The sequence below is a fragment of the Schistocerca serialis genome, chromosome 1 (genome assembly GCF_023864345.2).
Source record: "Schistocerca serialis cubense isolate TAMUIC-IGC-003099 chromosome 1, iqSchSeri2.2, whole genome shotgun sequence".
Lineage (NCBI taxonomy): Eukaryota > Metazoa > Arthropoda > Insecta > Orthoptera > Acrididae > Schistocerca > Schistocerca serialis.
The window spans coordinates 1001218000-1001232204 of NC_064638.1; the positions used below are offsets into that span (position 1 = coordinate 1001218000).

At 42.3% G+C, this 14205-nt stretch overlaps 1 protein-coding gene across 1 annotated transcript in view; it reads right to left on the reverse strand.

The window, feature by feature from the left end:
* Positions 1-14205, reverse strand: part of LOC126454888 (transcription factor collier) — a 628901-nt gene that overhangs the window by 122814 nt on the left and 491882 nt on the right. The window contains exon 7 of the mRNA XM_050091135.1: positions 5113-5194. Within this exon, the coding sequence (XP_049947092.1) occupies positions 5113-5194 (82 nt within the window). The remainder of the gene's footprint in view (positions 1-5112; positions 5195-14205) is intronic.

Here is a 14205-nt window from a genome sequence, read left to right on the forward strand (position 1 = left end):
TAGGCAGTACAGTTAAAGAGGAATGGACATCTCTAAAAAGGGCCATCACAGAAGTTCGGAAGGAAAACATAGGTACACAGAAGGTAGCTGCGAAGAAACCATGGGTAACAGAAGAAATACTTCAGTTGATTGATGAAAGGAGCAAGTACAAACACATTCCGGGAAAATTAGGAATACAGAAATACAAGTCGCTGAGGAGTGAAATAAATAGGAAGTGCAGGGAAGCTAAGACGAAATGGCTGCAGGAAAAATGTGAAGACATCGAAAAAGATATGATTGTCGGAAGGACAGACTCAGCATACAGGAAAGTCAAAACAACCTTTGGTGACATTAAAAGCAACGGTGGTAACATTAAGAGTGCAACGGGAATTCCACTGTTACATGCAGAGGAGAGAGCAGATAGGTGGAAAGAATACATTGAAAGCCTCTATGAGGGTGAAGATTTGTCTGATGTGATAGAAGAAGAAACAGGAGTCGATTTAGAAGAGATAGGGGATCCAGTATTAGAATCGGAATTTAAAAGAGCTTTGGAGGACTTGCGGTCAAATAAGGCAGAAGGAATAGATAACATTCCATCAGAATTTATAAAATCACTGGGGGTTGTAAGTGGCAACAAAACGACTATTCACGTTGGTGTGTAGAATATATGAGTCTGGCGATATACCATCTGACTTTCGGAAAAGCATCATCCACACAATTCCGAAGACGGCAAGAGCTGACAAGTGCGAGAATTATCGCACAATCAGCTTAACAGCTCATGCATCGAAGCTGCTTACAAGAAGAATATACAGAAGAATGGAAAAGAAAATTGAGAATGCGCTAGGTGACGATCAGTTTGGCTTAGGAAAAGTAAAGGGACGAGAGAGGCAATTCTGACGTTACGGCTAATAATGGAAGCAAGGCTAAAGAAAAATCAAGACACTTTCATAGGATTTGTCGACCTGGAAAAAGCGTCCGACAATATAAAATGGTGCAAGCTGTTCGAGATTCTGAAAAAAGTAGGGGTAAGCTATAGGGAGAGACGGGTCATATACAATATGTACAACAACCAAGAGGGAATAATAAGAGTGGACGATCAGGAACGAAGTGCTCGTATTAAGAAGGGTGTAAGACAAGGCTGTAGCCTTTCGTCCCTACTCTTCAATCTGTACATCGAGGAAGCAATGATGGAAATAAAAGAAAGGTTCAGGAGTGGAATTAAAATACAAGGTGAAAGGATATCAATGATACGATTCGCTGATGACATTGCTATCCTGAGTGAAAGTGAAGAAGAATTAAATGATCTGCTGAACGGAATGAACAGTCTAATGAGTACACAGTATGGTTTGAAAGTAAATCGGAGGAAGACGAAGGTAATGAGAAGTAGCAGAAATGAGAACAGCGAGAAACTTAACATCAGGATTGATGGTCACGAAGTCAATGAAGTTAAGGAATTCTGCTACCTAGGCAGTAAAATAACCAATGACGGACGGAGCAAGGAGGACATCAAAAGCAGACTCGCTATGGCAAAAAAGGCATTTCTGACCAAGAGAAGTCTACTAATATCAAATACCGGCCTTAATTTGAGGAAGAAATTTCTGAGGATGTACGTCTGGAGTACAGCATTGTATGGTAGTGAAACATGGACTGTGGGAAAACCGGAACAGAACAGAATCGAAGCATTTGAGATGTGGTGCTATAGACGAATGTTGAAAACTAGGTGGACTGATAAGGTAAGGAAGGAGGAGGTTCTATGCAGAATCGGAGAGGAATGGAATATGTGGAAAACACTGATAAGGAGAAGGGACAGGGTGATAGGACATCTGCTAAGACATGAGGGAATGACTTCCATGGTACTAGAGGGGGCTGTAGAGGGCAAAAACTGTAGAGGAAGACAGAAATTGGAATATGTCAAGCAAATAATAGAGGACGTAGGTTGCAAGTGCTACTCTGAGATGAAGAGGTTAGCACAGGAAAGGAATTCGTGGCGGGCCGCATCAAACCAGTCAGTAGACTGATGACCAAAAAAAAAAAAAAAAAAAAAAGACCCATGATGCCACACGGACCCAAGTTGTCAACAAGGCAGTGTGCAAGATGGTGGTGGTTCCATAATGGTGTGGACTGTGTTTACTTGCAATGGGCAATGTCTTCTGGATGTTCGGCTACTTACTTCGTTTGCAGCCATTCATGGAGGTCATGTACCTAAACAACGATGGATTTTTTATGTCACGGGGCCACAACTGTTCGCGATTGGTTTGAAGAACATTTTGGACATTTCCAGCGTGTAGTTGGGTCACCCAGACCTCCCGATAACAATCCCGTCGAGTGTTTCGTGCACGAAATCCTGCACCGGCAACTTTTTTGGAGTTATGGACGGCTATAGAGCCAGCATGATTCAGTATTTCGGCAGGGAACTTCCAACGACTTGTTGAGTGTATGCCACGTCGAGTTGCTGCGCTACGCCGCTCAATTGGAGGTTCGGCACGATATTATGAGGTATCCCATGACTTTCGACATTTCAGTCTATGTATTGCATAACTTTCACTTCTATATTCTGAACATCCCACTGTCGACATAAAGTCGATCATTCGCAACTATGGTGAACAGGGGCTCGACAAAATGACTTGAACTCCTTGGTGCAAAAGACTCAATTCCAGACTGATTCACCTACAATGGGTTGATATCCTCATTTGCTTCTCCGAGTATCTATGATCACAGGACACGTTCAGGGGCACCAATCTGTAATCATTGTGATAATTTAGTGTCACTTTGGTCCTTACAAACGCAACGAGGGAAAATGACAGGTACATGTTTAGTTTGTCCACCCGTGACAACAGTAATAAATCCATTAGAAGGTTTTATGGCAATTGTGTCTAATGCTATTAAAGCATACATAGTTCAAGGAGAAACTTTCTCGTCTAAACGTGTTACCCTAAGAAAGTAACTTAACGACGGGGTGATACGGGCATTAAAGAGGATTTTTACGTGTAATAAGGAGACTACTGCTGCTGTTGCCGCTGCTACTACTACTACTACTACTACTACTACTGCCAAAATGTAAAGTAAAGGCAAAGTATGTAGCGCAGGCCTCTGGCCAAGCTGTTCGCCAGACTGCAGGTAGAGCTCAGCCTTTCTTTGCAGTGGCACTAGCTGGGGGAGGGTGGCGAGCCCTTCGTCCCATTCGCTTTTTACCCATGGGGAAGATAACCGTACATCTCATAGCAGATTGCAGGTTGAGTAGTCCTGGGGCCGTCGTGGAGCAACTGGAACGAGGGAAAGGTCCCGCCACTATCCGGACTGAACCAGGGACCTTCAGCGCTGGAGTGCAATGCTCTACCCGTCAGTCCACCGCAGCAACATACAACAACAACAACTACTACTACTACTACTAAAGTAAATGCAGAGTTTTGTGTACTGCTCGATAGAGCTGTCCGGTATAAATATCGAGTAAATTGGACGAATGCTAAGCCATAAAGATGCAACGAACACAACACTTGGCTACTGACCAAGGAAACTTGTGATCTGACTATTCTGGCAGACATGTTTTCACAAGTGTTACCTACAGAAGAACGGGCTTCTATGATGAGGACACAGGGAAAAACGCAATCTATACCATCATCCAATGCAAAGGAAAGGAAAGTAGAAAAGGGGGAAGAAGGAACACGATCATATCCAGTTAATCGCTCAGGTATTATTTCTAGCGTATGAAAGCAATTTTCTTTCGTAGTGCTGCAGATCTGCAGGACTTACTTGATGAAGAAGAGGATGCGAATGTACTCGAACCCAGTAATGGGTGTAGCAAAAGTATTTTATAACAATATAACTTATACATGCCTTGTTGGGGAGATCTCTGTTTATACATATATTTATTGTGAAAGCCAAGATCGCTTGATTTTGAGACCTTTATTCCAATTACTTAGTTTCGACAGAATTGTGCTGTCATCTTCAGATTGGCATTACGTCGTCGACTTTTTGAGAAAAAAGTGTAAATACATTAAAAACCACTTTGTTTCAAAATGTCGACAATGCATGTATGTGGACACGTACGCAAAGTGTAATGCCAATCTGAAGATGACAGCACGACTCTGTAGATGCTAATAAGTGGAATAAAGATCTTGAGCTTGGCTTTCACAAAAAATATATTTTATAACTATAAATGCCATAAATCGTAGAATATCCCATTGAGCGTTAGGAGTAACTTGCCTTCTATAGTTGGCAAAGGTGAAGGAATATCATACTTTATGAACGTTCATTTTGTCTTATCCAACCCCTGCAGTTTCCACGGCGTACAAGGAGTACCAAAAGTCGAATTCATTTCTCCGCGTCTCGCGCAGCGTCCAGCAAATCACTACTAGGCTCAGTGCTGAAACACTTTACTGGGGGCATACGGCTATTATTGCATGTATTAAAATTGCTGCTAATGAGACTTTCATATCTCATTACAAATGTATATTTGCTGCTTCAGTATCACAAAAGCTCATTTTTCATCAAGAGCCGGTGGCTGTTATTCCCATATGGTGTTGGTCATAAGCTTTACATTTATTGAACCACAAGGATGGTATACAGCACAACAGAAAGAAATATGATGTGTCGTCGTAACTTCGTTTCTTCACACAGATACCATTAATGACTAAGGTTACTTGTAACCTTGCATTTTGTCGTTATTCACCAGTTTTTGACGTACAACTATGTAATGCTTAAGCTCTTGGTTAGCAAAAATGCTTTGAATTTTATAGCCTCAGTACAAATGATAAGGAAAGTTTGTTTTCCTTGTAAACACCCGAAGGGTCGTCTGAGTAAAACGATTTTCTAGCAGTCTTCAGGTATTGTGCTGTATTGCTTTTAAGTCGATTGACAGCCAGTACTGGTCTGCGAAAAACAGAATTAAAGAGGCAGCTGGCCAGCTGTTTATCTTTATAATCCTCATCTGTCAGTCACACAAACATACGGCTGATGCTAGTACCGTATACTTAATCACTGATTTTATCTGCATGTAAGGCGGCAATAGTTGTAACGCTGAATACATTCGGTACCTCATTTCTGTGGAGAAAAATGAAACAGATTCTTATTTCTTAGTTCTATAGTGTAGTTCCTAAACCAACTCTTTATAGGAGCAAAAGCTGTGGCGCTTACCTGGAACCTCCGCATATCCCGTGGATTCCCGGCGTTCTTCAGGCAGTTCTGATTGCACTTGAGGAAAAACTTCAGGAAGAACCTGAAACATGAAAAACTAAAATTAATACCTGTAACACAGATGTACGGTAACAGGCTGTCATTCAGTTGTTCTTACTGCTAAAATACAAATAGTTTCAGCGCAGTTGCTACAGGCTACGGACGTCTTATTCGTTGGGTAGCACTGGCATAACATTTTTTTTTCTTTTTTTCAAGTAAATGAGAGTACTCTTACTTCCAGGATGCATCATGTAGTCAGTGTGTAGACTTACTTGTTCGTAACGTTATAGAGTTTTATAGGAACGTTCTAGGCATGTTATGGCGTACGGAAGTATAACCTAAGAACATGGGAACTTGCACTAAAGTTAAAAAGAGAAAGATTGTTTACATCTACATCCGCGTTACGCGAAACTTAATATATTTCAAAAATGTAAGCGGTCGCAGTATAAACAGCTGGTTGACAGAATAATCAGCATTACAATTACGGCACACAGTAATCATTTCTTTTTTTTATTTTATTTTATATCTCATACCCAAGCAACAAAATCAGCATTTCAGATTCTTGCCAACGTAAAATGACAAATGAATTTACAAGAATCTTTCATTAAATATATTCTGTTTTTCAGTTACGAATTGTAATGCCGTCGGGGACAAACATCCCCAGCTATACGTGTAACTCACTTTCCCAGGACGGTGCCCGATAACGGCCATGTTGCCATAAACCATCATACCGAAGTAGTTTGTCATGGTTCTCGGCGTCTTTTTTTGAAATGGCATGATGGTCTGTTGGCAACGCTGTCCTCAGACGCATATCCGTTGCTAGTCAAAATTTACGGACGGAATTTCTCTAAGTCTTACAGGTTTTGCAACATTACCCACTCCTGTGCCAGAAAAATTGTCAGATCGGTGACACTAGAATTTGCTTCGTTAAATTTCCTGTAACCGGGAGAATCATTGTAGAGTGGCTGGAGCAGAAAGAGCCTTTCTGCAGAATTATTTTCGAATCATTATCGTCGTCAATTTTTGCTTGCATTTGTTGTCAGCGACCGCTATTCTCATCAGCCCATTGTATCTGAAGAATTAATGTTACCTATCTCTTACATAATGCAAGTCATTTACGAGTTCGTTGATGTGTCTAGAAAACGTACGGGTGCTGCCTTCACTTTTGAAGTTAGGTGTCGTTTGACTTTTCTTTGCTTTCCCCAGAAGACACACTAGCACTGCCTGTGCCACTGAAGTTAGTATGTTGTCGACTTATATCTTTATATAATAACTAAAACGTGCAAGCAAAGTTAATAACGTGATTAATAATGCAAGAGGAAGACGCACCAATGGCGTGCTTTACAGAAACACAGCTCTTCTGGCTGAAGGTAAAAATGATATGGAGAGACTGTTGTATGATTAGCGCAGCCTGTCACAAAATAATATGGATTAACAAACCGAAGGTAAAAACCCTGCAGCTCGTTAGCACAAAACTCCGGAAAAGTGGTCAATAAAATGAAAGATTTCTTCCATCTACGAAACAAGATTACACATGGTAGCGATTACAAATAAAATATCATTCAGAGGTTGATAGCAGTAAAGACAGTTTCCTTCAATGAAAGAGGAATAATTTCCGAGAAATGTACCCCTGGGGCACAGCGGAGTTTCGAAGCGAAACGGGAAAACTGGAGAAGAAAGTGAAAGGATGTTCGGTGTGGTGCTACAAAATTCTGTTAAAATTTAATGTTGAGACAAATTACTAAGTGGAGAGGTATTACAAAAAATAACAGTGGAAATTTATGGAAAGTGGTTATTACAGGGAGGGACTGAGTAGTCAGACATGCACTAATGCACTCACAAGTAGTTAACCTGCACTGGGAGGTGGAGTAGGAAACAAATATTGTAGGGTCACCCAAAGATTAAAATACAAAGGAGCCTCCGAAAGTAACGCACAATAATTTTATTAGCAAAATGTTTAACAGGTAACAAAACAAAAATAAGCACAAATGAACTTATATTTTCACTGACATTTCTACAAAGTCACCAACGTTCTCAACACATTTCCTCCAGCGTGGCACCAGTTTCAATATGCCCTGTTCGTAGAAGTCTCTTTGGTTGGAGTATAGCCATCTCCGTATCGCTGATTTCACTTCCGCATCTGTCGCAAAGCGTTCGCAGAGCAGGAATTTCTTCTTGGGGCAAAACAGATGAAGGTGCGACGGTGCAAGTTCCGGACTGGATGATGGAGCACCTCCCATCCAAATTTGGCGACTTTCTCAGGAACAGGAGCAGCAACATGGGTGAGAGCATTGCCATGAAGTTTGACACCGTCAGCATTAATGTTCTGGCGTTTGACATGAAGGGCACTTTCTTAGCAGACCGCTCACTCTCAATTTTTTTCGTACTGAGGAAACAGCATATTTCCACTCTATAGAGGCCAGCTTGGTTTCGAGCGTGTAGTGGTACGCCACACCAGTGACAATTCCTTTCAGAAACTCATTCCCTTCTGCGACGTAATGTGGTAAGTGATCCAAGCCTGTCATCAATCGCAGGCCCACGTGGTTCTCTGTCAGGTTCTTAGGTACCCATCGAGCATTGACTTTATGAAATTTGAACTCGTCGTGAACAGTATCGTACACCGCACCATAGGAAATGTTGAACTGCTTCTATGAAGATCGCAAGTTTACACGCCGGTCGTTCAAAATTGCTACCTCAGTGTTTCCGATATTCTGTGGGTTTGCAGCTGTTACCGGCCACCCGGAGCGTGGCGAATCACTACGGTTCACACTGCCCTCTTGAAGGAACGCACGCCACCTGGAGACATTGCTACAGTCCATACAGTCGTCCCTATACACGCTACACATGTCCCTGTGACTTTCGTTCGGTTTATCCCCTTTGGCCACAAATATCGTACTACACATCGCTGCTCTTAGAAGCTGACGACAGTAACATGGGCGCAATGCTTATTTTGTAGTTGAGACTTCTCTCACTTGAACTGCACATGTAAACAAAATACCTCTGTAGAGCAAACTTCAAACTATATCGTCCTGAAATTTCAACATTCTACCTGCAATATCAGTGGAAAAAAGTTATTGGGCGTTATATTCCGATTGTGGATATACAGAGATGACTAGATGAACACAAGAAGAGGTAGAGGACAGCTAAAACCAATAAAAATACTGACGACTGACGATCTTTTTGATTTTCCATTACGTTCACATCGTTAATGGGCCTTAGGACGGATGAGCGCAGTCTTTCTTCTGGACCGAATGAGGTAGCACAGGGGTTAACACGCGGATCTAGCATTCAGAAGGGCGAAGGTTGAAATTACCGTTGCTCAAGGTAAATGCCGTGATCGTTACTTTGATAATGACACGGCCGATTTCCTTCTCTGTCCTTCTCCCGACCTGATGTCTGATGTTTCAATCGCCGTCGACGTTGAACGCTAAGCCTCCGCCCATCTTTCTTCTTGGTCTCCCAAGAGAAGTATTTCTCCGGCTGACTGTGAGTTGTAGGGCTTTATCCTCTGACCCTAAGAAGACGTTTGTGGTGAGTTTCTGCTGGTGCAGCTAAAAGCCAAAGTCTGATCTATACTGTCTGGGTAAGGCTCTAAGTTATTATTGTTCGTGGAGATTGTTGTTGTTGTTAATGTGATCTTCAGTCCGAAGATTGGTTTGATGCAGCTATCCATGCTATTCTATCCCGTGCGAACCTCTTCATCTCCAAATAACTATTGCAACCTACATCTTTTTGAACCTGCTTAATGTGTTCATCTCTTGACCTCCCTACGATTTTTACCCGACACACTTCCTTCCAGTACTAAACTGCTGACCCCTTGATGTCTCAGAATGCTTCCTATCAACCGATCCCTTCTTTTGGTGAAGCTGTGTCACAAATTACTGTCCTCCACAATTGTACAGTTACGTGATCTACCCATCTAATCTTCAGCATTCTTCTCTAGCACCACATTTCGAAAGCTATTCTTTCTTTTTTTATCTAAACTGTTTACTGTCCATGTTTCACTTCCATACGTGGTAAGACTGACACTTAAATTTCTTCTTCAAAAATACATTTCTTGCCATTATTTTACAGCCCAAATAGCAAAACTCATCTACTACTTTAGGTGTCTCGTTTCCGAATCCAATTCCCTTAGAATCACCTGATTTAATTCCATTCCATTCCATTATCCTTGTTTTGCTTTTGTTGATGTTCATCGTATATCCTTCTTTCAAGATACTTTGCATTCTGTTCAACTACTGTTTCAAGTCCTTTGCTGTCTCTGACAGAATTACAGTATCATCTGCAAACCTCAAAGTTTTATTTCTCCTGCCTGAACTTTAGTTCCTATTCCCAATGTTTCTTTGGTTTCCTTTACTGCTTATTCAGTGTGCATACTGAATAACATCGGGGATAGACTACAAGCCTGTCTCACTTTCTTTTCAAGCTATAAATAGCCTTTCACTCCCAGTCTTTTATTCCTGCAACCTTCAGAATTTCAAAGAGAGTATTCCAGTCAACATTGTCGAATGCTTTCTAAGGGTCAGTATTGCCTCGCGTGTTCCTACACTTCTCCGGTATCCAAACTGATATTCCCTGAGGTTGGCTGCTACCAGTTTTCCCGTTGTTCTGTAAAGAATTCGTGTTAGTATTTTGCAACCATTACTCATTAAACTGGTAGTTCGGTAATTTTCACACCTGTCAGCAACTGCTTCTTTGGAATTGGAATTACTACATTCTTCTTGAAGTCTGAGGGTATTTCACCTATCTCACAGATCTTCCATACCGGGTGGAAGAGTTTTGTCATAGCTGGCTCTCCCAAGGCTGTAGTAGTTCTGACGAAATAACATCTACTCCAGTGGCCTTGTGTCGACTTAGATCTTTCAGAGCTTTGTCAAATTCTTCTCGCAGTATCATAATCTCCCATTTCACCTTCATCTACACCACTTCCCTTTCTATAATATTGCTTTCAAGTTAATCTCACTTGTAGAGATCCATCTACACCACTTCCCTTTCCATAATATTGCTTTCACGTTAATATCCCTTGTAGAGATCCTCTATATACTCCTTCCACTTTTCGACTTTTTCTTCTTTGCTTAGGACTGGTTTACCATCTGAGCTCTTGATATTCATACAGCTGCTTCTCTTTTCCCCAAAGGTCTCTTTAGTTTTCTTTTTGGCGGCATCTATCTTTCCCCTAGTGAAACAAGCTTCTAAGTCCTTACATCTGTCCTCTAGCCATTCCGCATAGCAATTTTACACTTTCCGTCGGCCTCATTTTTTAAACGTTTCTGTTTCCTTTCGACTGCTCTATTTGCTGCATTTTCAGAGCTTTCCTTTTATCAATTAAATTCAATATCTCTTGTGTTATGCAAAGATTTCTAATAAGCCTTCTCTTTTTACCTATTTGGTCCTCTGATGCCGTCAGTATTTCATCTCTTAAAACTACTCATTCGTTTTCTACTGTATTCCTTTCCCCCGTTCTCGTCTACCGTTGCCTAATGCTCCCTCTGAAACTCTCTACAGCCGCTCATTCTTTTATTTTATCCAGGACTCATGTCCTTAATTTCCTACCTTTCTTCCAACTTCTTCAGTTTTAATCTACAGTTCACAACCAATAAATCGTGGTCAGAATCCACATTTTCCCCTGGATACCTCATACAATTTAAAATCTGGTTCCTGCATCTCTGTCTAACAATTATATAATCAAGCTGAAACCTTCCTGTGTCTCCAGACGTCTTCTACGTACACAACCTTCTTCTGTGACCCTTACACCAAGTGTTACCAATGATGAAATCATCCCTTGGCCCAGTCCACATCACCTACTACTTTTCCTTCCCTTCCTTTTCCTACCATCGAATTCTAGTTCCTCATCACCATTAAATTTTCGTCTCCTTTAACTATCTGAATACTTTATTTTATCTGATCATACATTTCTTCAATCTCGTCATCATCTACAGAGCTAGTCTATCTTGTTTACGATAGTGCGTTCGCTATGCTGTTCAAAGTAGCTTACCCAAATTCCTATTTTCTTATTCATTACTAAACCCACTCCTGCATTACCCCTATCTGACTTCGTATTTATAACTGTGTATTCACCTGACCAGAAATCCTGTTCCGCCTGCCACCAAACTTCAGTAATTCCCACTATATCTAACTTCAACCTATCCATTTCACTTTTTAACTTTTCTAACCTACTTGCCTGCTTAAGAGACCTAACATTCCACGCTACGATCCGCAGAATGTCACTTTGTTTCTCCCGAAGACGACATCCTTCTGAGTAGTGTCCACCCGGAGATTCGAGTGGGGGACTACTTTCCCTCCGGAATATTTTACATATGAGGACGCCATCATCATTTAACCGTACAGAAGGGCTGCATGACCCCGGGAAAAATTATGGCTGTACAGTAGTTTCCCCTTGCATTCAACGGTTCGCAGTACCAGCACAGCAAAGCCTTTTCGGTTAATGTTATAAGGCCGTATCAGTCAATAATCCAGGCAGTTGTGCCTGAAACTACTGAAAAGGCTGCTGCCCCTCTTCAGAAACCACACGTCTGTCTGGCATCTCCGTTGTGGTTGCACCTACGGTACGGCTATCTGTATCGCTGAGACATGCGAGCCTGCCAACCGACTGCAAGATCTACGGGTCACGGGGAGGGCGGGAGGGGTGGAGGTTAAGCTGCTCGTTGTCTTTCCCCATGGCTTAGCTTGGCCCTGGTAGAACGGCGAGTCGCCCCTGCAGTAGAGGACTCTGCATGCCCGACACGTGAAGCGACACTCTTCCGGATGGCGGAAGACGGCGCGTGGCGCGCGGAGCGGCGACGCTGATCAGCAGGCGAGGCGGACGCCGGCGCTAAGGGCGACCGACACGGCCGGCCGCGCGCCAATCTAGTCGCCGGCCGGAGCCAATTACCGCCGCCTCGGCCGGGGGGCCAGGGGGCGTCGCGGCGCAAACTTGGCCGCAAAGTGCGTACCGACGGGGCGCCGCGTCTGCCCACATCAAACACCACCGCTGATCGCTCTGTACTCACCCTCTCTTGCGATGCAAGTAACCACGTCAGTAACAGCTAACAACGGTACGGTTATTCTCATCCAACTTTTACTTTAACTGTGTACTGTGTATTATATTCTGGTGTACCAGTGTAAAAAAAATGGCTCTGAGCACTATGGAACTCAACTGCTGAGGTCATTAGTCCCCTAGAACTTAGAACTAGTTAAACCTAACTAACCTAAGGACAGCACACACATCCATGCCCGAGGCAGGATTCGAACCTGCGACCGTAGCGGTCTCGCGGTTCCAGACTGCAGCGCCAGAACCGCGCGGCCACGTCGGCCGGCTGTACCAGTGTAGTCCAGCTGCACAACACAGACTGGCCGAACTGCCTGTGGGTAGAGTTGCTCTCTACAAAAGCTACGGTTCGGTAGTTTTGGTACACTATAAGACGTAGTAAATGGTAGAATTACGGTATTATTGGTATCATTGGCAGGAAAACAAATAAATGAAAGTGTGAGAGAGAAACTGGGAGCTGGCGAATTCTCTCTTTATTTTTTGTTTTGCACGTTATTAGAACCGCACATTGTTCACCATTAGTCCATTGTGTACTTCATATCCTTACAAAATACAAGATGGATTTTACAAGTGATAAAAACTGGTTGATCACGTAACTCTTACGCTTTTACGTAGCGAAAGCTATTACTTTGACGCAAGAAGAGTTTACGTGCGCAAACAAAAAGCAAACTATAGAACTAATTTTATTCTGTACTCAATAAAAGGTTCTTCATAATGATGAAAGGCAACAGTTTCCAGTTATTAGTGATAAGCTGTTTATGAATAGCGGAAACATGCTTTATATGAGCTCTACGAAGTATTGAAGCGATGTTTGACTTTTCTTTTGTTGTCAGTTTTTAATTGTACATTTTTTGGGGTATTTGCGTTTTCTAGCGCTATATGATAAATCTCTGTTCACAAATAAAACCTCAATTAAACTCTGACAATTTCAGTTCTGCTATAAACATGCGCTGTTGCCATTTTTCGGGGTGCACTCAGCCTCGTGATGCCAACTGAGGAGCTACTCGACCGAATAGTAGCGGCTTCGGTCAAGAATACCGTCTTACGACCGGGAGAGCGGTGTGCTGATTCCACACCCCTCCTGTCCGCATCCTCCACCGAGGATGACACGGCGGTCGGATGGTTCCGGTAGACCACTCGTACCCTGAAGATTGAGTGCTTTATAAACAATGTTTATTTATAAGTAAGCGACAGGACGATAACTATGTACAACAAAAATGTTCCAAAGCTACGCGGCATCACTCAACTTATCGACAGTTTACCACCTCCAATTTCTAGGAGAATCTAGTAAGACACTGACTGATCTCATACACAAACAAAGCGATCGAAATGAGCGACGCCCGATGGGTACGCAACACATCTAACATACAGGTAAAGCGGCTACGATCTTAGCTGACCAAAGCTGCCAGGAAAACTACCGCATCTACGCATACGTATGATAGTCTAACGTAGCCTGTGGTAGTTATACGACTTACGTATGGGTAACTAAATTGTTTTACGGTACTTCTCAGTCACGGATCACACGAATAGTATCCTGATCGGTTAGTAGGTCATAGTTGGTGTACTGTTCAAAAGAAATAAAAATTGATGTAGCAAAATACTAGGAAACTAAATTGTAACTCAAACTAACTTCTATACCTTAGTATAAGCACATGCATCTTTCGCATATTAGTTCGGCAACTGAAGAGGCTAACAGAGGCGCTCAAGCCTAAACCTACAAGGGGACTTCAAAAGTAAGTTACGCATGTCTTTTAACGCTAAGACCATTGTGCAACGACTGTGGTACATTGTTAGAAGAGAGTCCATGTTCCGGGTTTCCTGTAGACGCAGTTGTGCTGTGGTGCGGATATCGCATTTTGACAGTGAAATCGTTGTTTAGTTGTACTAACTTGGTGAGGTTTACCAAATTGCAAACAATCCATGTGGTTCCATGAAAAATAACTTTTTACATGACTTTTTAGATCCGGATTTTTCTACTGTATCCAAAGACTTTCTTATCAATGATT